Below are 27,657 nucleotides of genomic sequence, written 5' to 3'. Positions count from 1 at the left end.
AGTATGTAATATAATAGCAATGTGATCTTTTAACATCGCGAGTTCCTCACACTTTTTGGACACGCTTATTACTACAAGCCTTGGATCGGTAAGTGAAAGGAATCAAAAAGCTTTTTCCTTCCTTGGCAGGATTCTAACCAACCAAGAGGGAACCAAGCCTGTGCTGGAACCTGCATATATATGTATGTATATATATATATGTATGTATATATATATATATATATATATATATATATATATATATATATATATATGTGTGTGTGTGTGTGTGTGTGTGTGTGTGTATGTATGTATGTATGTATGTATGTGTGTATATATATATAACTGAATCACGAAAATATGGAACGTGATGAATATATAAATAAAGACAAAATCCACGAAGGAAAGAGGGGCGGTGGAGTGCTGCAAGGCCTTTTGACTTATAGTGCTTTACTTAGCAGACTATAATTCGAAAGGCCTTGCAGCGCTCCATTGTTTCTCTTTCCTTCGTGATTTTATCTATATATATATATATATATATATATATATATATATATATATATATATATATATATATATATATATTGTTGAATTCAGAGGCATTTTACCAGATCCTTGATTATAGTGCATTATTATCGTGTTTTAGCAACAATTAACTTTTAAGTTACACATATATTTGAATGCATATATTTATATATGTATATGTACATACATTTTACATATATATATATATCCATATATGTATATGTATATATATATGTATATATGTGTAAAACAGTTGTCTTTCTTCTTTACTCGTTCGGATTCAGATGAAAAGAGGAAAAATACTGGTGCCATAAAAGTCATATAAATATCTACGTTACGCGAAAAATTCCGCTTTTATTACATTTGCAAATACTACGGCCAATTTCAATGTTTGTTTCGTTGTTATTATCGCTATCTACCTATCACCTTCACTGATATTTATTATGATGAGTACTAATTTTCTCTCTCTCTCTCTCTCTCTCTCTCTCTCTCTCTCTCTCTCTCTCTCTCTCTCTCTTCAAACAACGGTAAGCTTTTTTTTTAAACGTGTGGTGGGAGTTTATCGGAATGGCGCAGACTTTATTGGAAGTGCCGAAGTGCCGTTGATGAGCTGCTTTCGAACCTTCATTACAGTAGTGTTAAGGTGTTCTTGCTTTGGAATTTCCCAGTACAAGGGGCTCATCCATGACTGTTAATTTTTTCTTTGATTAATAATCTATTTTTAGGAGAAAATTCTATTTTTACGCACGCACACATCCACACACACACACATATATATATATGTGTGTGTGTGTGTGTTTACGAATTTATATCACATCACGTGACATTTTTATACACAAGCATTAAGCTACAAATGTCATTTCAATATCCAGTTCGCCCAACCTCGGAAATGATACCGAAGGGGAATTATAACTGATAAGTGATATATACACAAACAGATAAGAATAGACATTATTATCGTCTTTTGAATATTTCCATATAATTATTAAATAAATCATCTGTAAGTCATATATTTATACATAAGCATGACTAGTTTATTTTAGTACACGTATTTATGTATTACAGTGCATTTTTTTGTGATATATGTGTAGTTTGAGAGAGAGAGAGAGAGAGAGAGAGAGAGAGAGAGAGAGAGAGAGAGAGAGAGAGAGAGAGAGAGAGAGAGAGAGAGAGCGTTTTGGAATGAGTGAATGAGTAGGAGCCATGAGTAGTCCTCCAGGGGCATAAGGAGGAAAACAGAAGAATTGGGAGGAATATGAAGGAAAGACAATGAAAAAGGGCGAATCCAGCAAAGACACTGCAGGTAAATAGAGGAAACCGAGAGAATAATTATTAAAAGGTCGATGGGAAGAGAAGAATGAATGCCAAATAATTTCATATGGAACACACACCTTTTTAACCCTGGTTTCGATCACCTGAGTCGTCTTACTACCAGGTACACAGATTTGCGCTTAGTTCAACAGGGGTTCAGTAGAATGATCCGAATGAATCCCGAGTCTGTCGCGTTTTCCAGCGTTATGGACACTGACGTGTTTTGATGTCAAACATTGAAACATCTTCCCTGTTTTGCAAATTTAGAGTGAGTTACGTTATTTTTCTTGCGACGGTCGAGACCAATATTGTCATTAGTGAGTTAACTGTAAAATAGATATAATTGTAAGGTAGTTAAACTATAGGATTGTTATTCTTGTAAAGTAATTGTAATCTCAGTAAAATTTTTATTTATATTTTAATATATGCTAAACTCCTTCTGTATAGGAAGCCAGATGACATTTCAAAAACTATAGCTGTGGGTGTGTAAACATTTGTACATGCACACACAGTGAGGGATGTGATATGAGAATGGGAGTAAAATTGTGGAATTTTTTTTCTTGTGTATTTATATAATCACATAAAATGTTTGTTTTTCAAACGACTGCGTTTCATAGTTTAAGCTGACGTTTAAACTATGGCAAACAGTGAGTGTCATGGGTGGTCGGATGTTGCTCATTACAAACAAGTAAAAAATGCGCCGAGGTTTCTTCGGCGCAATCGAGTTTTCTGTACATCGTATAATCAAGGCCACCGAAAATAGATCTATCTTTCGGTGGTCTCGGTATAATGCTGTATGAGCCGCGGCCCATGAAACTTTAACCACGGGCCGGTGGTGGCCTGTCCTATATCGTTGTCAGATCGACGATTATGGCTAAGTGTAACCTTAAATAAAATAAAAACTACTGAGGCTAGAGGGCTGCAATTTGGTGTGTTTGATGACTGGAGGGTGGATGATCAACATACCAATTTTCAGCCTTCTAGCCTCGGCAGTTTTTAAGATCTGAGGGCGGACGGACAGACAAAGCAGGCACAGTAGCTTTCTTTGACAGAAAACGAATACGGCAAAAACTGGTCAGCAGCACTACGATTAGATTATGCGTTTAGGCCTGTCCAATGAGAATCATTGCAAAGTAAAAAATATCCGTTTATTTTGAATTATATATCAACCTCGGTTGAAGTTATTTGTGAGTAATTACTCAGAAGAGTACGAAGAAAATGAAACTGGTGTTTAAACACGAGTAAATTGTCGGAGGCATTAACCAATGGGAAAGGGGCGTGTCATTAACCTCCCTTGAGCAAATTAGAAGGTTAAGTGTACACCCGCACTGATTGTTTGTTTGTCCATTTTTATGTTTGTTCACAAAATTCTGAGTTGTTGGAGGCAGTCAAGAAAGAGTTCTTATGCTTTGAATGGCATTGGACCTGGGTTTGATACGGGATTTTTCTCTGATTTCAATGATTCCACCCTCGTAAGAAATTCAGAACCTACAAAGACGCACCAGGGACTCAATAACTCAATTTTTTAATTGATGACATCCTTCCGCTGGAATGCGAATGCCGGTGACAAAACTCACTTCACGGACTTCCAGCGGATCCCGAAAATCATGCAAATTTTATGGATCCCTGGGATCCATATCTCATGGATCCCATGTGAATCACGAGAACCAACTGGATCTCAAGAATTTCATGCTGACACAAAAACTAAGAGAAGTGAAAATGAATCATTTATCAGCATTATTAAAAATCAAACGTTTGTCCAAGACGATCGAATGTCGTGGGTGGCATGACAGGCAAAGCAGGACCTGGGTTGTGGTGCAGGTGGCCTGCTGCTCTCTGCTCTGCCATCGACTCTTGCTGACGTTGGGAAGGATTCACTTTTAGCTCGAGTGTTGGGGCAGGCATGGATTGAACAGCAGCTTTCAAATGCGAATCCAGTGCTGCACAAATGAGGTACGCCCACCACTTTATAATCAGTCATTTCTCGATTAAATAATTGATAGACGAGCTTAAGAGGACTGATCAGTGTTGCTGTCTGGAAGTTCCAGTGACTGTTTTTCTCCTTCTGCTCCCAGACTTTGGAATTCTCTTCCTCTTTTCGTTTTTAAAGTTTCTCACAACCTTCTTGAATTTAACACGCAGAAAGGTCTATCGCCTCCTTTATGGTCAAGCCTCAGCCGACTTTTCATTTCTTTTTTCTAGTTTTCTTGGGAAGCATTTACGAAATGGGGTAGCAAGCCCCGCTTCTTACTCCTGGTGTACTCAAAAGGTTATTTGCCGATAGTTGCTGACTTATAATAGGCGGACACTGACCAGGTTCAGCATCTCTTAAGATTATGGTTATCACCGTTAGACAAACGTTAATATATATATATAATATATATATACATATATATATATATAATACGTGTATATACAATATACAAGTATGTATCTCTCTCTCTCTCTCTCTCTCTCTCTCTCTCTCTCTCTCTCTCTCTCTCGTCGACGTAATATAAACTCATTCTAATCACATACCATTTGAGTAACTAGTATGTTCATTTAGTGAATAAACCAGTATGATCTCTGTTTCTCTGTGTCTGTATGTTAATCCACCAGGATCTTCACCCTAAGTGTGCAATTCACACTTGGCGTTGTTTGCTGTCAGTTTCTCTCTCTCTCTCTCTCTCTCTCTCTCTCTCTCTCTCTCTCTCTCTCTCTCTCTCTCTCTCTCTCGTCTTTTGTCTCCCTTTTCTTTCTCTTTCTCTTTCGCTTCATTTTCGACCATTCGGATTCCTCACCCTTCCTCTTCGCCCCTTGTTCGTTATTGTTGTTTATGCCTTTCCCTAATTTATTGTTATTGGTTCTCGCAACTTTTTCTTTGCAGACTGAAGGGGAGGAATGGCAAGGGATGGAGAGAGAGAGAGAGAGAGAGAGAGAGAGAGAGAGAGAGAGAGAGAGAGAAATGTAAATGGAAAGAAACGGAAAAGGGGTGATCGTTTAAATAAGGGAGGCGTATGTGAAGTATAGAAAAGAGAGAGAGAGAGAGAGAGAGAGAGAGAGAGAGAGAGATTAGAAAATGAGAAGAGATGTAAAGAAAGGAGGAAAATGCAAATGATAGAGAAACATGGAATACGGGAAAGGAAATTTTGGTTTCATTACCTGTTTATATTTTTTCTTGTGTGTTATATATAAAATTGCCTGCATTTCATTATTTCTCTGCATTTATTATAAATTTTTCCTTCGTCATCAGGGTTTCTGAGTTATGTAGCAAGTTTTCATCATCCTTCCTTAATTCGTGTGTCTAATTGGTTTACTTCGTGTTTTATGATTTGATGTGTAATATTGGTTTTTACACCTTTATCATATTTTATGTTTATTTATTACTTTCCACCGAAATTTGCAGATGACATCAGTGTAAGACTTTGGTCCTCGTTATCTGCAGATTAGGTCTGGGCAAGGTTGTCGTCCCCATCGGCCTCTGCATTGAAGAAAATAGTGCTTGAGTTTCTTACAATTAAATGTGAAAAATTTGACCTCGGTCAATCAAAATATGCAAAATCACGACTGCGGGGAAGGAAGGAAGGAAGGTCATAGTTCCTGAAGAAAATCACGTCATAATTTTTTCATATTTCCTCTGAATGGATATCAGATGTTGATTATCAGCTTAATACCTGTCAGTTATCATAGAATTTATTTAGTAACAAACGAGGTATTAACTATGTGGCTTATATAAGAGGGAAGCGATAATATGAAGAAATTATAAATTTGTCTTTTTCCTTTAAAGTTAAGTATACCTTAGTTTTACTAGACCACTGAGCTGATTAACAGCTCTCCTAGGGCTGGCCCGAAGGATTAGACTTATTTTACGTGGCTAAGAACCAATTGGTTACTTAGCAACGGGACCTACAGCTTACTGTGGAATCCGAACCACATTATAGCGAGAAATTAACTTCTATCACCAGAAATAAATTCCTCCAACTCTTCATCAGCCGGCCGGGGAATTGAACTCTGGCCCATCGAGTGACAGTCCGCAGCTCTACCGACTCACCCAACGAAGAGCTACGAGGCACAAATATTATGAACTTATTGTTCATAAGTTTTATTCTTATTTGTTCCCTCAATCGCCCACCCCAAACGGTTTTGAGGAAGTGCTATTAGAAGTATTTGAAATCGGGACAAACATCTCAAAGAAACTTGTTTTGTGTTGTGATAAACCTCAATGAGTTTTGTTACTGAAAGAGTCACACTGAAGAGTTTCATATGGGAAGCGTTCACACAGAGACTGCAAGTGCGCTTCAGGCCTCCTACGGGACAATTTGGGCCATGGGTCCGTACTGGTATAAGGCCTCTTTAATCTATAGCAACCACCAGATATAGCAGTCATTCTATGAACTCTTAATTAACTTACTCATTACCAGTTTTTTTTTATACACTTTCCACGGAAATACTCTTGATAATTGAAACATCTATGGAGTGAAGAATGTCTGATTACCTGCACCGAGTTTCGAACCCGTGTTGGGAGAGAATAATGATTAAGGCAGCTCATATAGATATACATCTGTTGGAGTCAGATACATTTACTAGAACTGATGTAGACCCCTCCTCACTCTTATACTCGTATTGTAGTGTCACACGGGCATTTGAAGCTTATATATATGTATATATATATATATATATATATATATATATATATATATATATATATATATATATATATATATATATTTATATATACACACAGTATATATTGTCAGGAAGTGTTTCAAGTACTTGGTTATTACACAGCTAATCACAGAATTCAAAAATTCACCTCACTTCAGCCAGATACCTGAACTCTCATAACAATAAAAATTACGACTGAGTACTCTAAAGGTAAGGTAACAGTGATCCCTTAAAAAGCTTAGTAACCACGTGAAAAGTAAAACTAAGTTTATCAAAACAAGTGTGAGGTATCAACAATTAAACAGGAAATATATTAGAGTAAAAGGGCATCACTCCATCAAATAACTTTTAACTGTTTCCCTGGTCTTAATTCACTTCAGCAAAACTAAAGGAACAAAACATGTTTATCACTTTGCCTTATGCACACAATTAATCCTATTCACTGGTGGTCAACAAATGAAACACTGTTTTTTTAAAAGTTTAAATACAAAAAATTATTTCTAAATTCAAAATTTATCATTAGAATTCGCAATCTGAAAAATTTTACTATTACTTGAAAACAACACAAAATTTAATTAATTCTTGAGTTAAATTATTAAACAAAACTAAATCACAAAAAGTTTAATTTATCAAGGAATTAAATCAAGTAAAATTTAAACTATCAAGAATTACTCAAGATTTGGAAAGAAAATCTTAGTAAATGAAAATTAAATCAAGTATACAATGTTAAATTATCAAGAAATATTTAAAATGCTAAGTGAATAAATGTTAAATCACCAGTATATAAAATGTGAAAAATTAGGAGACTGCAGACACAAGAACACAAAAATACACAAAATATTTACAAACAATAATTTCTCTAAGGCAAAAATTTCATAATATACCTTATTATACCATGGTAATAATAAGTAAAATTCACTTTACCTTACACAAGCTTGTGAAAACTTTTGCAGAATCACCTGAAATGCAGCTGCTTGAGATTCACAAAACACACTTTTGTTAGGCACTGTTACACACTTTTCCTACATTCAGATCTCAAAAGCTAAGATTAATACCAGTGACCAGACAAATATTTTACCTAAATAATTTCTCTTTTGAAGAGAGAGAGAGAGAGAGAGAGAGAGAGAGAGAGAGAGAGAGAGAGACTAATGAACAGTGTCTGAAATCAGAATGAGCAAACTTTAGAATTCCAGCAAGAAATGAAACAATCAGATGACATCATTAAGGCATTTTGGTAACGAGATACAAGAGACAATTCTAGAAGAGGAAGATGACGTCACTTCCAGAGCAAAAAGTTTTGGGGCCAAAACTAACATGTTAGAACAATACGTGATCAGAGCAATGTACTCTTAGGCATGACGCAATTGCCATGTGCTGTGCAACACTTGTCCACATTTCTCAAAAGGTACATGTCTTTACCAGATACTTGTTTGGGACACAATCAGAACAATGTATGTAACATTGCGAAATCATTTGTCTTTCTCGTATGAGACAAAAACCTCGCATGACTCGACTCCTATTCTCTTGTTTGTCAACACGTTATCTTTCGCGATGACAACTGAATCAAAACTTGACATCTGGTCTAACTTGAATCTCTCTTTCCCGCTACTACGCTATTATCAAGAAAGATGCTATTAATTCTAAATTACGTTGTTATCTAAACCACCAACTCTTTTGAGATCTGACATTACACTACATACAATACTTCAACAGTTATTGTTATTACACGAAACACATGACAACCAGAGCAGTAAATATATCAACACCATGGAAAGATATACATTTTACAGGGGAATATCATGAAAATATATATCAGCACTAATCAGTGTTCCTTAACAGGGGTTGGCCCAAGAGGAAAAACAACACAACTATCATTACCACATTCGTAACTTGTCTGCTGAATTAAGGATGAACCCTCTTTGCAGTAAAATTGTAAAAATACTAACCCCTTCACACACACACATTATATATATATATATATATATATATATATATATATATATATATATATATATATATATATATATATATATATATGGAAATAATGAACACATGAAATAATGAACACATGAGCACGATTTCCACAGAAATAAGTGACAGAACAAGGTGATAATGACTGACCCACCAATTATTATTATTATTATTTAGAAGATGAAGCCTATTCATATGGAACAAGGCCACAGGGGCCATAGACTTGAAATTCAAGCTTACAGAGAATATGGTGTTCATTCGAAAGAAGTAATAGGAGGTAAAGGGGAATACAGAAAGAAGAGATCACTAATTAAAAAATTTAAAAATAAATAAATTGATAAAAAAGGAGATAAAAGTGTTAGTAAATTATTAAAATGCAAGGTGAGTTGTATTTGGGTAGTATTGTATTGCATCTTCGCTTGAACCTTTGAAGTTGCAATTGGACGACATCCTCAGGAAGACTGTTCCACAGTCCAACGGTGTGAGGAATAAATGACCTCTGGAACTGAGAGGTTCGATAGCCAGGTTTATTACTGCATATTGTTGCTGCTGTTAAAATGCAACTTATAAAAAATGGACAAATAAGAAACCACCCGCCGATGGTTCAAGTCATAACCGCTAATATTAGGAAACAGAAACATACCACCAAGATCCATTCAACCTAAAATGGATAAATCTCTGGCAGAAGCAGACATCCACACCGGAGGATAGTATTCTATTAAAGGAAGGATAAATGACCTAAAACAGGTTGTATTAATTTTATCATTGTTATGAATATATGAGGCCTTATGTACAATACCTAAATTTCGTGCAGCATTTGCTGACATTCTCAAAAGTAAGATGTTAGTCAAAAGTTACACCTAGAATAGTTAAAGCCTCAGACTCATACAGCAGAGTCCTATTCACTTGAAGGGGAGGATGGGGTGGAAAATCTGTATGAGATCTGCTAGTCAGTGGTGTTTTTGTTTTACTTGAGTTCAACCTCATACCCCACCCACTGCACCACACTAATCAGGTCCATGTCACGACTGAGACAAAGGGCAGCTTCATTTCTTGTATGTGGAGACTTTTCTACACCCACAAGTGTTGCATCATCGGCATACCTGAACAATCTTGTTCTCGAGGCCAACACTCATATCATAAAAGGAGGTGGAACCTAAGTACTCCAAACGTGAGGTTTTTCCCTGGCAGGCTTCTGAACCTAAAATACCTGCGAATTTTACCGAACTTCCCGACCCATCAGCGAGTCAGTTGCTGCCATTTCATTCGAATTAGCTCTTCACCGTGAGGTATGACGAAAATAATAAACACATGAACACTCAGGTACAGAGTACTTAGGTTCCAACTTCTTCTACGACCTTGGTAGCTCACTCGCTACCGCCTTGTTATATCACTCGGGAGATTGAGGTTCGCTCCCGGTGTGAGTCAGAAATATATATATGTATATATTATGTATATATACAGAAATAATGAACACATGAGCACGTGTTTAACAGAAATTTGTGACTCACACTGGGAACGAACCTCGGTCTCCCGAGTGACATGCCGAGGCTTTAGTGACTGGCCTACCAGGGTCATAAGAGGTCATATATATATATATATATATATATATATATATATATATATATATATATATATATATATATATATATATATATATATATATATATATATATATATATATATATATATATATATATATATATATATATATATATATATATATATATATATATATAGTGTGTGTGTGTGTGTGTGTATTATTTCAACTCGTGATTGTTCTAGTAGGCATATATTTTATTGTACATTATCTTGTATTTGTTTATTTTTTAAATATGTGTTTTAGATCGAGAGATTTAGTGAGTAAAATTAATATGTGATTGATGATTGGATATCTTTGGCTATTCTTAGACATTGCAAGTTACTCCATCCAGCTCATGTTTATAGCACCAATTTTTACAATGATCTTGCAGTATGTTCAAGATTACCGTAAGTTGTTCGTAGTAATTGCAAGAGTACTTTCAGATAATGTTAACGACAACAGTTTTCTTGGCTATTCTTACAAATTGGTTTGGACTTTATTAAAATATTTTTAATTATTGCAAGAATACTCCTTCTAGTGGATGTTAATCTTACAAATTGCAATTGTCATCCTGTCTGTCTCTCCTTATAAAGGACAGTTATGATTATGGTTTTGTGAACTGATATCTGTGTGTAGCCCAGGCCCCGGAGACAAAAAAGAAGGGAAGGAAAAAATAAAGCTATCTTGTGACCCCGAGGGGAATGATAGACCAGCCTCTGAAAGCACGGGAAAACGAAAGAAGGAAGAGAATGCGGAAGCCTCACAGAGGAGATTAAAAAATGTTGCTGCTCCTTTTTATAAGTAGGGAGCCTGAAGAAATCACTTGTCATTGTCGTAGGAATCAAATCGGGAATCGAATGAGAGTTTCGAGCAATAGATGACGCACATGGGATCCCAAATTTCCACTATTTAAGGGCAAATCTTATTTGTTTTATTTATTTATTTATTTTTGCTTTAGTTATTTGGGCGCCCATATGCCCAAAACAAGGCTTGTCAAAAAAAAAAAAAAATGTGATAATGCTATCGTTAAATTTTAAAAATTGTTAGTTGTCGTTACCTCTCAAGTAATAACAGACCCACTTCCTGAAATGAGGAAGGTTATAGGATTCTGAAAGCAATGAAGGCAAAGACTTTTCATCATGGAAGCGAGTGGCTATAATGATTGAAGAAGCAGTTGACCCAAACTTCGTGACCTCCATAAAGGTTCCAATTTATTATGTAACCTCATCTACTTCATGAAATTCCCTTTGATTAGACGTCCTCGTTTCTTTAAAGGGTCAAAAATGAAACCTGCTCTGCCTTGAACAATGAAGGCATTCAGTGGTGCAACGCTGGGCTCACCTTTGTTTGGTCTGTAGTTCGCCACTCATCTACCGCTCACCAGTACACCTACCTGTAAATGGGTACCAGCATCTACTGGATTTTAGCGTTTTAGTGATAATCCTATCTAAATCAGTGTGACGAAATCGAAAAGTTACATACATACCTGGTAAAAAAAATGACAAGTAGATTATATATATATATATATATATATATATATATATATATATATATATATATATATATATATATATATATATATATATATATATATATATATATATATATATATATATATGCATATACAGTATATGTGTATATATATACATATATATATATATATATATATATATATATATATATATATATATATATACATAGCATTATTCTGGATTTCATTGTAAGAAGAAAATTCGTTCGTTTCACGACGAAGGAGAAAGCCAGAGAATCGTTTCTCTTTTTCTATTCTGTTTCCCTTTGTCGTTTATATTATTTTCAGTCGTCTGTTTTGGTGGAATTATTTTGTTTCTGGAAGCATGCACTTTTTGATATTGTATATAATTTGCGTGTTTTCAATAGGCTTTATCTAAATAACTATCATGCATATTTTTTTAATAATCTCTCTCTCTCTCTCTCTCTCTCTCTCTCTCTCTCTCTCTCTCTCTCTCTCTCTCTCACTCTGCTATATATCTACGTCCCCATTTGGAATGATAGCGTGAAAGGGGGATGGGGTTTTCGTGTGTGGAAGGGGTAATAGGGAAGGTGGGGGGGTGGTGGGGGATTAAGCATCGGCCCGTATGTCACAGGGATCCGTATTAATCCCGTATAAATAAAGAGAATTCATCACGTATTCGGTGCGCGGACATGTTCCCAGCGGCGGCTTCGTATGCAGACGAAAAGTCCCCGATACCTTGTAGCTGTGGCCATCAGTGGGAAGATATTTTCATTTTCTTCATATTTTTCTCATTTCTGTCCAGATTTGTGGTCAGATTTTGATCTTCGTTATTCGTCCATTTTCTCGTTTAATGTGATTTATCAGATACATTATTTTTCTGCAGTGTTTTCCGGATAATTGAATGATAATGACTGAGTAACTTATAAAACTGACTTAACTGTTTGTAAATTCTCCGTGGCTGTTTAATACTTATGATCATTAATCATTTAAGAGAAGCTAGGGAATATGAGGAATAATAGTTTGGTATAGTAACGTGTAATAGCAGGTGATATGGTAGATACTGTTAGCTGAGAAGCTTCGAAACCTTGCGAAAGCATTTGAAGAGTCTGTGAGGTGTGAAGGTGATGCACAGTACACCTGCTATAAAGGTACTAGGAAACAGGAAGGCATGATAGTGATGGTAGGCGAAAGAAATTGGTTAACTTTACAGTAAACGTTGCTAGCTATGATGGCGAAGAGAGCTCCAGTTATATTTGAACGGGATGTTTAGTGGTTAAGGCATACAAAAATCCTTACAAGATAACTGTGAATAATACCGTTCAAAGAGGTCTGACCTGCTCGTGTGATTTTTGTTGTTTCCTGTTAAGATACAACCTCGTAAGAAAAGTGTCGCAATAATAAGAATAATAATAATAATAATGTTCTGGTTAGTGAGTCAGTAGTAAAAAGGTCACTGTGAAGCCGCTTGCTATCAGAAAAGGCTGACAGTGGAAAAAAGGCCTAATGATGATAAAACCAACTAGGAAAATGAGCACTGGGTAGAGAACACAACTCTGGTAAGCCACATGGTGACCATAGTCATGCAGATAATCTGCGCCTTTAATAAATCTTTTCCCTCCGGAATCCCAGGAAGCTTTTGCTTTCTTTGCATGGTCAGAAAGTACAACGATAATCAAGATATTTCCATGGCGACAAATTGGAAATACAAACCCACACACAGACGAGTGGAAAATAAGATTTCCCCCCAACTTCCAGATGGTGTTAGCCTTTTTGGGGTACGTTTGCTAGCCCCATGCCCTGTCGCAGTCAGCTAACCACCTGTAACCTAATTTCTGGCTCAGGTGAACGGGGATCCAGTGGATCTTACTGGAAATGGGCCCATATTGGTGGCTGAAGTATTAGGAGGTAGATGAGGAATAACAAATAAAGATTGATATGAAGCATAGCAAATCTACCACTATAAACTGCAGCCAACTTGTTTGAAGGCTTCTCTACATTTAGCTGGTCACCTAACGTTAAGAAACAGAACGTTTTGTTACCATATAGGTTGCCATGACGCGATAATAAAGTCCTGAGGCTCGTTGGCCTCGGCTAGGGCATCTGGTTCAGCAAGTGAACGTCAGGCAAAATGCATATAAGGAAAGTTAATGAGAAACTTTGAAGATTTGTTGTCTGATTGGGATGTTTTTAAATGCACTAAGAAGAGGGGCTGAGGATTTCTTTAGGGAAACAAGACACTGGGAGGAAAGGTAAGAAAAATTTTTTTTTTTTTTTTGGCGGGGGGAGAGTTTGGGGCCAGTGAGAACGTGGACATAGACAAAAGTGAATAACGGTGGTGAGGATTACAGAAGGCAATAAAGAACGGACGATATGTATGGAGATGGAGTATTGGGGATAGAACGGGGGGAAATGGGCAAAGAGAAGGCACCCTGGAGAGAGAGAGAGAGAGAGAGAGAGAGAGAGAGAGAGAGAGAGAGAAAGCTTGCTCTGAGATTTTGAGATTTTGGGGCGCCTGGTGTGGATCTCCGAACTCCACCCAATAACAGAGACGAAAGTTACAAGTAACATCCTGATGGTCAGAGAAGGTTCTTGTTAACAGAGAGAGAGAGAGAGAGAGAGAGAGAGAGAGAGAGAGAGAGAGAGAGAGAGAGAGAGAGAGAAAGATGAACGGAAAGTGAGAGAATCATCATTTGTTAGTGCGTGAGCAAGTAGAAGTAAGCTTCATTAAAAGAGAGAGAGAGAGAGAGAGAGAGAGAGAGAGAGAGAGATAAATAGAGAGAGGAAGAGATAGATGGACACATAAAGCACGAGGGAGAGCACACGTGAAACGAGCAATAAAGACTGAGAAATAAAACTTAGAACGACGTATAAAGGGTATATGGCACATAGAGAGAGAGAGAGAGAGAGAGAGAGAGAGAGAGAGAGAGAGAGATATATTGAATAGAGCTTTTGATTAAACTCAGTTACGACAGAAAAGAAAGAAACGGTGTCAGGCAAACATCGATATTTTAGAGGAATGGATTGAAATGCAAAAGTAAATAAAAAAAAAAGATATTAGATGAGGCAAAGAACTGAAATTTAACCATGATTCAGCAGTCAAAGATTAATATGGCAGTGACCGTTGTTCTCATTTTATCCATCCCCTGTTATGGAATATTATATATATATATATATATATATATATATATATATATATATATATATATATATATATATATATATATATATATATATAATATATATCTCTATGTATATATATAAAGTGTACCCTTTGAAAGTAGTGACGCTGGAGGTTGCTTGCGTTCCCTTCCCCTCGATCTTTGGGAGGCATACTGTACTGTATGTGCCGATGGCGTCAGCAATTTCAAGTGGTCACCTATACACGCGCTGATCCGATTCGTCGTTGCTTAACTTTAACGTTAGTCAAACCTGTAACTGGGTCATTAAATGAATGATGTAATTAATACGTCGAAACAAACAAGTATACAAATAAGACGCTAGAAAGACGAATACACATAGGCCACAAAAATCCTATACGTCATTCACCACTGACAATTAAACGGATAAAATTTCGGATAGTGTTACAGAGATAGACTGACACATTTTCAGAACTAGGTTACCGTCAACATGCAATTTTATATATATATATATATATATATATATATATATATATATATATATATATATATATATATATACACACATACACACAGAGTAACATATACGATCATTACGTTCCATTATGTAACAGCGCGTCATACGTTTAGACTTCCACAAGAATATGACAAGAATGTCTCAAATAAATGAGGAAGAGTAGTAATAATAGTGACAAAAATAGGAGCAGTAACAACATTGCCTAACTATTTTCCCAAAACAAAACACCTGATAAGGCAACACCGAGAAGAGGAAAAAGGAGACAGAGAAATAGTGAATAAAGTAGTGGACAAAGGAAGATCCAGTCAGCCGACCTGTCCCGTGATCTCTATATTCTGTGGAAAAATTAATAAAGGGAGGAAGAAAAGAGGCGACGTAGGGGCGATAAAGGGAGAAGGTACAGACAAGGTGAGAGAGAGAGAGAGAGAGAGAGAGAGAGAGAGAAAGCGGTACACAGAGGAAGACACCAGATAATGTTGTATGAGAATTAGTGTCTGAGTGTTAGGCCACAGACCCGCTTTAATTTAGGCAAGTTACGAGGCCATTACAGCAGAGAGAGAGAGAGAGAGAGAGAGAGATACTGGTGGTGTTGGAGGAACAAGGATAGCATGTATGAGAGAGAGAGAGAGGAGAACGAGGGCTGAGGAGGAGTCGAAGAAATTAACGGCACATGCAGAGATAGGTTTGATAGATTAAAAAAATTGCAGTTGTAAAGTTATGGATTGATTCTCGGTTATAAACGGAGTTAAAAGGAGATAGAGACAATGAAACTTACACTACACTACGTTAACATTTAATGTGGTTCTAAGATGGTAGGTCGTAGAATAAATCATTGTAGAAAACTATTGCATGTAATATATATATATATATATATATATATATATATATATATATATATATATATATATATATATATATATATAGAGAGAGAGAGAGAGAGAGAGAGAGAGAGAGAGAGAGAGAGAGAGAGAGAGAGAGAGAGAGAGCAAGCAGAATCAACACAGAAATCTGCTTTGAAATAGAAACCTAGGTGCAAGAAAGGCCAGAGCGGGAGATATTTGAACAGGGGAAGTCAGCCCATACAGATCTATTTGCCTATTGAAACGAGGAAGGGCCTGTTTTGGGAAAGGGCGGGGAGGACCCCCAGAAGACTAGGCGCCGTTCATTTTCACCATTCAGCTGGCGAAAAGAAGTTTCGTTTTGAAAGGGGGCCGCCAGTCACAGTCTAGGCAGTGTTCATCGTTGCCAACCGGATGGCTGAAATCTGTTTTTGTTTTGAGAAAAGGACTGCGTCAAAGTTTACAGGTGGCGTTCATGGTCTCTCGTGAAGGTGCGTTCTTATTTTTGAGAAGGGAAGGAATAAAAAAACTAATGGAAGCGTTTTTTGTAACTATTTAGTTGACGAACGAACATGCGTTCTATTTTTGAAAGAAAAGGGAATGAAAAGGTCCGAGCAGTCATGGTCACCATGTAGGTGACAAAAATTCGTTTTGGTTTGGGAGCCACGAGAATCCAAGGGTAGAGGAGGCTTTCACTATCATTATTTAGCTAAAAATGCCTTTTGTTTTGGAAGGGGCGCGAATTAAAGAGTAGAGGAAGCGTTCATTATGACCTACCGGATGGCGAAAATGCCTTCTGTTTTTTGGAAGGTAAAGGATTCAAGGAGCCGAATATCATTTTTTTGTATTATAAAGGGAAGAAATCAAACAATAGAGGTAGCGTTTATTGTTAATACATATAGCATTTCGTTTTAGGAATGGAGGAAAGATTTCTCTTTGAGAGTTTCAAGAAGATATCTGGAGATAATCATTTTGGTGCCTTGTTTTCATGCTATAATAAGCTTGAGTTAAATTGTCTTTTACTACAAAAAAGCAAAGAAAGAAAGAAAATGGTGTGGAGTAGGGTAACGATATTTTGCCACTATTTTGATTATTTGCAAGAAGAGCCTTGATAAACATCTTTAAAACCAAATCTTTCTTCACTTTTAAATCCCAAAATTCCAGCCTCACCCCTACGTGTAGAAGTCCGGTCATTTCCCTTTAAATATTCTCATATTTTAAAGCCAAGTTTTTCTCGTAAAATACAAGTCTCAAAATTTTCCCCAGTCTTATTTCCATAGCCGTTAGACTTTTCCCTCAAGAGGCTAAAAATAATGCCTGGTGTAGGCGCTGAGTGTCGCCTACTGGTGTGGAGGTCCTGCGTAGGGCTTTTCTTTTGTTTCAAGTGGGAGCGGGGAGGAAGCGCCCTGCCTGATGTAGGCTCAGAGTGTCGAACATTGGGGTCGAGGTCCTGCATACTTTTTTTTGAAGGGTTTTGGAAAAGCACCTGCCTGATGCAGGCGCCGAATGTTGCTTGCTGGGTTCGAGCTCCTGCTGGGTTTCGGTGAGGGGGCTTTTATGACGAAATCAGCTTGTTTATTTTTTTTTCCAGTATGGTTCTTAAAGTTTTAAATTCCGTTATTGACTTTAAATGTTTTCCTCTTTTTTCAATATTTTCTTAGCAAGATATATATTTTTTATAAATTATTGGCCACTCTTTCACACTTTTCTAGGAATGACATTTTCCTTTTTCTGTAACCTGAAATAACTTCAAATTTGCTTCCGAGTTCTCTTGCCGGTTTGGGCTATTGCCTTTTTGTGCCTGTTTTCCTCTAAGTTAAAGTTTTTTTTTGTGTGTGAAACTTTTTTGCTTCCAGTGACAATTTTTTTTTCATGAAATATTTTTCTGTTTCACTCATCAGCTGTTGTTATATCCAACCTTGTGTGTAGGATGTTAGGCTTTTCAAGAAACTTTCATGAAATGATGCCATCATAGAAGAAATAATCCTAAGGATTAAAACCTAGCACGTGAGAAGAATGCAGTCAAGATACGGAAGTGTTATTTCGCCATTCACGACCACCGAATCCTCGCCAACTCATCCAGGTCCGCTCAAAACAGCCAGTTCGTGAATTGGGATTGGAATATGTGATTTAGGCCAAAGCCCAAGCCCTGGGACCTGTGAGGTCATTCAGCACTGAAAGGGAAGTTGAGAGTAGAAATGTTTGAAAAGAATACAGGAGGAAAACCTCGCAGTTGCACTATGAAGCAGTTGTTACGAGAGTGTGGAAAGTAAGTCGGAAGGAAGAGAATACGAACGCAGGTACAGTAAAAGGAATGGAAGGGGCTGCAGGCAGCTAGGGGCTGAAGGAACACTACAAAGAACCAAGTAATGCCTGCAGTGCATCGAGTGAGATGAACTGACTGCACTACTGCTCCTACGGGGATCAGGTCATGAAGGCTGGGTCATTCACTTTGTTTCAATATTTGCAGGGCAGTTCCAAGTAGTTCTTATCATCCGCATCTACATACTAGTCAAGTAGGTGACTGCAGATTACGTAAGCTCCGTTGTAAAATACCACAAGACACCATAGCATATGAATCATCTTCACTGAAAAAGTTATATTGTGGGATAACCAAAACAACAACGGATGATACACCAACATCAACGGATGATACACCGATGTCATCAGTGCACGGCATTACCAGACGACCCCTGCCCCACTGAAGTTTCGACGCTCTCCGCAGAGGGAAAGGCGGGACACCCAATCTGAGCATCTTGTAATACAGTAGTAACTACCTAATGATTTGGTTCTTCAGAGTCGCAGTGCTGTGATGAAAATATTTTTTGTATCCAAAGTATTGTAAAAGGAATATAGTTTTATCGCAAGATGTGTTCATAGGTAAAAGCTAGAAATTTAAGCTCCACGTAAGAAGAAATCGAGAGTTTTAAACTCAAAGGAATATAGAAAATATATTTTTTTCCCACTTGAAAGATATGCAAAAAAATTTTTAAAACCTGGATAATATGGAAAAGTTTTATATAGCATGAATATATAAAAATGTTAATTTTTAACATTAGAAGTAAAAAAAATTAAAGTCTAGGAAATGTAAAAAAATATATGAATATATATATTTTCTAAAGTCAAGGGCATATAAAATTATTCAGATTTTATACGAAGGATACGTTTAAAATAAAATTTTTCTGTATCACTTAACAAATGATTGCAACCTTCGTCAATGTATTTCCAAAACAATAATGTTGCCAAAGGTATGTTTATAATATTTTTCTTTGTAGCCAAAGGTATGTGCTGAGAAGAGAATTGTCGGAGCAATATGTAGATCTCAAAGAGATTTTCGTTTCAAAGGTACGTTTAAAATATTTTTTCGTGTTTGTGGGTCCGAAAGTAGACCTGCAAAAAAAGGTGTTTGGAAAATGGCATCGTAGAAGCACTAAGAAAGACAGTCAAGCCAATTCCTAATAGATATAACTGACTAGATGATTTCTCAACTAATCAAGGCTTAACTGACGAAATGATTTCTCAGCCAAGCAAAGCTTCAAGTATAAATGTCCATGAATATTCCAAGGCCTCAGTAAGATATGTAAAACCTACTTGTGACGTTTGCACAAGGCATAAGTTTTGGAATAAGCACCGTCACTCCATTTACTATTGTGGGATTCGAACCCGCGTACGGTAGAAAGAATGATCATACCACTAACCCACCATGCTGCGAAAAAGCTCATAGCAGTAATGAATTACAGATTCATTCATACAAACGGAACACACACATACGCACATACTTTTTCAGCTCGCTGTGATAAGTAGATAGAGTTTTCCACTGCTCACAAACATGCACCAAGTCTCGACCAAACATACAGACATGATATTTGTACAAACCCTCACACCTTGTCCTTAAAAACGAAGGTGCAGAGACAGGAGGATGTCACAAACGGACACCTAAAGGTCAAAGACGAGTCCTATTTTTAGAAACATGAGACAAGAGAAACACACACACACACACACACACACAAACGCCAAAAAGTCACGGAAACCGGGGAAATCATACCATTAAAAGAAAATAATTAATCATGAGGCAAAAACCTTTTTGGAGAGGATTTTTTCTCTGTCCTCCTTTTAATCGCAGCTCCAAAAGCATTAGGTCGAAAGTGGCGAAAATCCCATTTAAATTGAATTAATAATTGGTTTACTGACGGGTAATTGCTTATGGATTTTTATTTATTTTTTACAGTTAAAGATCCGAATTAGCGAAATAATTGCTGATTAACATCCCGATTACAACTCAATTAATTATTTAATAATTTGATTAGTATGGGTAGATCTCGCCCTTGTATTCAATGACGGTCATCTTTTTCCCTTTTTTTTTGAGCTTTTTTGGGGCTTCCCTTCATTCCCCGTTGTTTTTTCATAGTTATTTTTGTAATATCATTACGCGCTGGACCACCTCTCTCTCTCTCTCTCTCTCTCTCTCTCTCTCTCTCTCTCTCTCTCTCTCTCTCTCTCTCTCTCTCTCTCTGTATATATATATATATATATATATATATATATATATATATATATATATATATATATATATATATATATATATATATATATATATAATATACTTATATTTGTATGAAATGTTTCAGCCAAAAAATTATGTTTGTTAATTTTCTGTATTATTCCATTATATATATATATATATATATATATATATATATATATATATATATATATATATATATACTTGTATAAAATTTGTATTCCAGAAATAGTTATATTTATTTATTATCTTTATTTTTTCATCACTAGTGTTATTGTATTGTTCATTCTGTTAATAGTGTCAGAAATAATATTGTTCTCATAATTGTTATTTCTGTAAAAGGAACTAAGCGACATGTATCTATCTGTTCCTCCCACAGGCCGTGACGGGCTGATCGACGGTGGTGTGTGCGTGCGGGCGTGCGTGCGTGGGTGCGCGTGGCGTGTTTGTGTGGTTGTGCACTAGGTCAGAATGATGACAGCGGGCTACCCAGAGCAGGGGGGTGGCGGTGGGGGCCCTCCCTCTGCAGGGGCTACGGGAGTCGGGGGGGCCACGGCCCCCACGCCCCAGCCAGTCGTGCCCCCTGCCGCCCATCCTAGTAACCCACAGCCCGCCCATGAACAGTGCCTCTCCGGACAGCAGCCCCTGCCTCCCGACCACCATGGATACCACGACCAGGCGCAGTTCGAGGCTGACAAGAGGGCTGTCTACAAGTGAGTAGTCCTCCTCTGTCCTCTTCCCCCTCTGTCCTTTCCTCCTCAGTCCTTTCCTCCTCTGTCCTCTTCCTCCTCAGTCCTCTTCCTCCTCTGTCCTCTTCCTCACATCAGAGGTGCCTCACACTGAGGGACCTGGGGCAACCCGAACGAAGGTAAGGTCTCCTCAGTCCTTTCCTCCTCTGTCCTCTTCATCCTCAGTCCTGTTCCTCCTCTGTCCTCTTCCTCCTCTGTCCTCTTCCTCCTTTGTCCTCTTCCTCCTTTGTCCTCTTCCTCCTCAGTGATTTCCTTCTCAGTCCTCTTCCTCCTCAGTCATTTCTTCCTCTGTCCTCTTCCTCCTCAGTCCTCTTCCTTCTCAGTCATTTCCTCCTCTGTCCTCTTCCTCCTCAGTCCTCTTCCTTCTCAGTCATTCCTCCTCTGTCCTCTTCCTCCTCAGTCCTCTTCCTCCTCAGTCCTCTTCCTCTTTCTTCTCAGTCCTCTTACTCATCAGTCATTTCCTCCTCAGTCCTCTTCTTCCTCAGTCCCCTTCTTCCTCTGTCCTCTTCCTCCTCAGTCCTCTTCCTCCTCAGTCATTTCCTCCTCAGTCCTCTTCCTCCTCAGTCCTCTTCCCCCTCAGTCCTCTTCTTCCTCTGTCCTCTACCTCCTCAGTCCTTTCCTCCTCTGTCCTCTTCCTCCACAGTCCTTTCCTCCTCTGTCCTCTTCCTCCTCAGTCCTCTTCCTCCTCTGTCCTCTTCCTCCTCAGTCATTTTCTCCTCTGTCCTCTTCCTCCTCTGTCCTCTGCCTCCTTTGTCCTCTTCCTCCTCAGCCATTTCCTCCTCAGTCCTCTTCCTCCTCAGTCCTCTTCCTTCTCAGTCATTTCCTCCTCAGTCCTCTGCCTCCTCAGTCATTTCCTCCTCTGTCCTCTTCCTCCTCAGTCCTCTTCCTCCTCAGTCCTCTTCCTTCTCAGTCCTCTTCCTCCTCTGTCCCCTTCCTCCTCAGTCCTCTTCCTCCTCTGTCCTCTTCCTCCTCAGTCCTCTTCCTCCTCATTCCTTTCTTTCTCTGTCCTCTTCCTCCTCTGTCCTCTTCCCCAGTCATTTCTGTCCTCCTCCTCAGTCATTTCCTCCTCTGTCCTCTTCCTCCTCAGTCATTTTCTCCTCTCCATAGTCCTCTTCCTCCTCTGTCCTCTCCTCCTGTCCTCTTCCTCCTCAGTCCTCTTCCCCCTCTTCTTCTCCTCAGTCATTTTCTCCTCTGTCCTCTTCCTCCTCAGCCCCCTTCTGTCTTCCACCTCAGTCCCCTCTTCCTCTTCCCCTCTCCTCTTCCTCCTCTGTCCTCTTCCTCCTCAGTCATTTCCTCTGTCCTCTTCCTCCATTGTCCTCTTCCTCCTCAGCCATTTCCTCCTCTGTCCTCTTCCTCCTCTGTCCTTTCCTCCTCTGTCCTCTTCCTCCTCAGTCCTCTTCCCCCTCTGTCCTCTTCCTCCTCTGTCTTTTCCTCCTCAGTCCCCTTCCTCATCGGTCCTCTTCCCTCTCTGTCCTCTTCCTCCTCGGTCCTTTCCTCCTCTGTCCTCTTCCTCCTCAGTCCTTTCCTCCTCTATCCTCTTTCTCCTCTGTCCTCTTCCTCCTTTGTCATCTTCTTCCTCTGTCCTTTTCCTCCTCTGTCCTCTTCCTCCTCTGACCTCTTCCTTTCCTCTTCTGTCCTCTTCCTCCTCAGTCCTTTCCTCATCTGTCCTCTTCGTCATCTGTCCTCTTCCTCCTCTGTCCTCTTCCTCATCAATCCTCTTCCTCCTCAATCCTTTCCTCCTCTGCCCTCTTCCTCCTCTGTCCTCTTCCTCCTCAGTCCTTTCCTCATTTGTCCTTTTCCTCCTCTGTCCTCTTCCTCCTCAGTCCTCTTCCTCTTCTGTCCTTTCTTCCTCTATCCTCTTCCTCCTCTGTCCTCGTCCTCTTCGCCCTTGATCGTCTGTTGATGACACCATGCTGCAAATAAAATGGCATTCACTGTATTCCACTGACAATGGTATTTGTTGATAACAGTACATAAAAAAAGAGCTTTCACATATTGATTATGGTATTCCATAAATGACATTGTAATGTAATTAACCGTAAACTCAAATGACTTTTCTCACACTCATAAGAGCGTAATGTTAACAGTACATTAGCGAGAGCTTTCTGTTTGTGGTAATGATGTCGCGTTAATGACAACATAGTGTTCTTAACAGTAAATGTAATGAGTTTTACCTAACTCATAACAGCATAATGTTAATAACAGTACATTTAAAAAATTCTACTTGAGATAATGGTTTTCCGTGAGTGGAATCATGGTGTTATTAAAACTAAATGTAATGAAAGTTTAAAATGATATAATGTTAATACCAATACATTTTGATAAGACCTCTTTGGTACTTATAATGTCTCATCAGTCTAGTATTAACAAAAGTACTTTTAATAAGAGCCGTTGATGATAACATCTTGTCAAGATAGCATAAGGTTGAAAAGAGTGCCCTTAGTTAGACCTTTCCACCAATGACGATATTACGAGTATCTAGTTAATGACAGCATTGATTTGATAAGAGACTTATCCTGTTAGGGACATGTTGCTGCCAGTAGCTGTATATTTCACATGGCTAAGATAATAAGATCTGTTCATGACAGCATAGTATTGGTGCCAGTAAATTTCATGAAGTTGTTCTCATAATGACAGCATATTGTTAGATAAAAAATTTAATGAAGAGATGTTCTGTTAATGACAGCGTACTGCTAGTGACAGTGCATTTGATAAGTGTTTTCAGCCATTGGTAGTAATATCCTGTGGTTATCCGCATGATATTTGCTAAGTGAGCGCGATAAAGGGTTAACTATTATTTTTTAATCCGTATTGGGATGTCTCATTTAACCCTTCAAGGTTACCTGTGTACCAGATGAACCAAGCGTCCCCGAATATCGTACTTTCAAGTCATTAGAATAAACGATTTTGTGAATTATATTACCAGTTGGTTTTCGGGTGTTCATTTGACATCTTATTTTGATGTGTACTGTTTTATATTGAGAATGTTTCAGACTTGTCAAGCTGTGAACTTATTATTATTATTATTATTATTATTATTATTATTATTATTATTATTATTATTATTATTTAGAAGATTAACCCTATTCGTATGGAACAAGCCCACAGGGGCCGTTGACTTTAAAATCAAGCTGCCAAAGAGTATGGTGATCATTTGAAAAAAGTAACAAGGTAATAGGAGGTACAGCAAGAAAAGATCAGTTATTAGAAAAGAAAAAAAAAACAAATTAAAAAATTAATGAATAAACATAAAAATATAAGTTATTACGATACAAGGAGAATTGCTTTAGGGTAGTAATACACTGCATCTACGCTTAAACTCTTGAGGTGCTAATTGCACACCGTCCTTAGGGAGACTGTTCACAGTCCAACGGTGTGAGGAACAAAGGACCTCTGGAACTGACGAGTTCGGCAGCGAGGCATATTTACTGCTTGTGTGAATTAATCCTTGACTGGCTAGAATTTTAAAAAAATCCCCGTATAGAAACGAATGTATAACGAAAAAATTATGATTAGAAAAACGGAAGTAAAAATTCAACTTTCGTCAACCTGAACTGAAGTTCACTTTCATGTAAATGTAAGCATTGTTGTAATATTGTTCATATCATTTTTATTCGGGCAACATTTTCATTGGAAACGTTTGTTGCCATATAATCATAAAATTATTTGCCAAATGTTTGTTAATGTTTAATATACAGTTTTTTCTTTGAAATTTCATTTTCATTCATTCGTCATCAAGCGAATGACCTATTTGGTCCCAGTTCTAGGCCTCAGGCCTAGCTAGGCCTGGTATTTCATCCTAATCCTTCGGGCCAGCCCTGTGAGAGCTGATAGTCAGCTCAGTGGTCTGGTTAAACTATCTTAGTAATAATAATAATAATTCTCTTGTGAGAAAACGTGCAAATATTTTATCCGTGAACGGATGACAATAAATCTGGATTGATGGGTAAATAAAAAAGAATTGTATTTTGTCGTGAAGGATTTATATCTCCTGATTCAAGTTGAAAACTGCTGTTCTTTAAATGGATGTTATCCAGGTGAAGCAATCATTTATTTTTTATTTTAAATATATATTTAAATGTATACGTATGTATATATATATAATATATATTATATATATATATATATATATATATATATATATATATATATATATATATATATATATATATATATATTGTCACGATGCGTACCAAGTGCCTGGTTATTACACAACTAATCTCAAAACTCAAAAATTTACCTCACTTCAGCCAGGTACCGGAACTCTCAAAACAATAGGAATTACGACTGAGTACTCTAAAGATAATGGTGATCCCTTAAAAAACTTATTAATCACTTGAAAAATCAAACTAAGTTTATCAGAATATGTGTGAGGTATCAACAATTAAAGAAGAAATAGAGTAAAAGGGCATCACTCCATCAAACAACTTTAACTGTTTCCCTGGTCTTAATTCACTATAGCAAAACTAAAAGAACAAAACATGTTTACCACTTTGCCTTATGCACACACAATTAATCCTATTCATTGGTGGTCAGTAAATGAAACACTGTTTTTTTTTTAAATATTAAATACAAAAGTTTATTTTTAAATTCAAAATTCATCATTAGAAGTCACAATCTGAAAAATTTACTATTACTTGCAACACAAAACTTAATTAATTCTTGAATTGAATTATGAAACAAAACTAATTCACAAAAACTTTATGAGGAATTTAAATTAATCAAGCAAAATTTAAACTATCAAGAATTACTCAAGATTTGAATAGAGATCTTTTACAGAAATCTTTACACGATCGAAACACAGCAATCGGCTAATTATGATTGACGTGTTTTATGACCAAGACGAAAAACTGAGTTGATTTCCCGAACGAATCGGCAATTGTTATTCCAAACAGTCCTCACGTTAACCCAAAGCAAAGCGCTCTCTCTTATCTCAACTGATGACAATTGAAATGAAACAAGTTCTCACTAGGACACACGTGTTCCTTATACTATGCTTTTATCAAGAAAGATAGTATTCATTCTAAATTACGTTATTAAGTTATATAAATCATTAGTTCCTTTGAGATCTGATGCCAAACTAAATACGAAACTTCAACAATCACAATCATTACAGATAACACATGATAAATAAAAGAGTAAATATATCCAAATATCGCATGATATACTGTACATATTACAAGGCAACATCATGAAAATATATTATAACTAAAATAATGTTAGTCACAGTCTGGTACTGTCCCATAGAGATTTATGAAAAACGAATAGGGAATCATTGGAGAAAAAGGGGTGTGAGAGGGTTCCCCCGTGCAGGAGTTCTGGAAAGGGGGTTGGGGGTGTACGGCCTGAAGCAGATAAAGCCATGAATTTGGGAAGGAGCTTTATGATCGTCCTGCTCTCGCTCTCTCTCTCTCTCTCTCTCTCTCTCTCTCTCTCTCTCTCTCTCTCTCTCTCTCTCTCTCTCTCAAGTCAGCTGTAGGGACATAAGTCACTATAAGTCTACATAAGTCACACTGATCCTTTGTGAATATATCCATACTGGCCTAAGACGGTGATATATAGGCGATGCTACCAAGGCCGGCCTTTCAGTGGCTCCCTGACGGTGATGAGGGTTGGATGTGTGCTTTAGAGGTTTATCTTTCTTCCAACTTTTTCTCTCTCTCTCTCTCTCTCTCTCTCTCTCTCTCTCTCTCTCTCTCTCTCTCTCTCTCTCTTTGTGATGTACAGTAGTTTATATGACTGTCTGTTCAATATCTGAAAATCCTTTGGATCAGTCTGATATTTTGTCTGTAAAACTATATATACAGTATATATATATATACATATATATATATATATATATATATATATATATATATATATATATATATATATATATGTGTGTGTGTGTGTGTGTGTATGTGTATGGATGCTTTTGTACATGTACAACCTAAATATGTTTTCATTGCATATAATAGTTCTCTCTCTCTCTCTCTCTCTCTCTCTCTCTCTCTCTCTCTCTCTCTCTCCGAAATTTTTGAGAAGGAAGGGCCCGAGAATGGGATGCTAGTAGCAGGGGGCGGGGAGGGGGGAGGTTGAAGGTGGGTGCGATGTGATAGGGAGGCATGAGGGGCGATGGAGGTGTTAGAAGATGGAATTTCTTGGTAGGTGATAAAGATTTGAAAGGGGGTATGGGGGTCCCTTTGGATGAAGAGGGGGAGAGGGGAAAGGGAGGGTTTTAGTAGTGTCCTGAATTGGTCTCTCTCTCTCTCTCTCTCTCTCTCTCTCTCTCTCTCTCTCTCTCTCTCTCTCTCCCGTTATGGGATGAATGTGAAAGAAAAGAGGGTGTATTTACTTTCTTGTTTATTTTCGCTTTTCAGTTTTATCATTCTCACAAATTTATATAT

General features: G+C 37.5%; 1 protein-coding gene across 3 annotated transcripts in view; it reads left to right on the top strand.

Annotated features, from left to right (window-relative positions):
- Positions 1-27,657, top strand: part of LOC136853115 (homeobox protein PKNOX2-like) — a 638,842-nt gene that overhangs the window by 422,070 nt on the left and 189,115 nt on the right. For all 3 annotated transcript variants that reach the window (XM_067128415.1, XM_067128414.1, XM_067128416.1), the window contains exon 2: positions 20,902-21,235. In XM_067128415.1, coding sequence (XP_066984516.1) covers positions 20,994-21,235 — 242 coding nt within the window. In that variant the 5' untranslated portion in view covers positions 20,902-20,993. The remainder of the gene's footprint in view (positions 1-20,901; positions 21,236-27,657) is intronic.

The sequence above is a fragment of the Macrobrachium rosenbergii genome, chromosome 26 (genome assembly GCF_040412425.1).
Source record: "Macrobrachium rosenbergii isolate ZJJX-2024 chromosome 26, ASM4041242v1, whole genome shotgun sequence".
Classification (NCBI taxonomy): domain Eukaryota; kingdom Metazoa; phylum Arthropoda; class Malacostraca; order Decapoda; family Palaemonidae; genus Macrobrachium; species Macrobrachium rosenbergii.
Note: the sequence above shows the minus strand (reverse complement) of the source record. Positions and strands in the feature narration are given on the sequence as shown.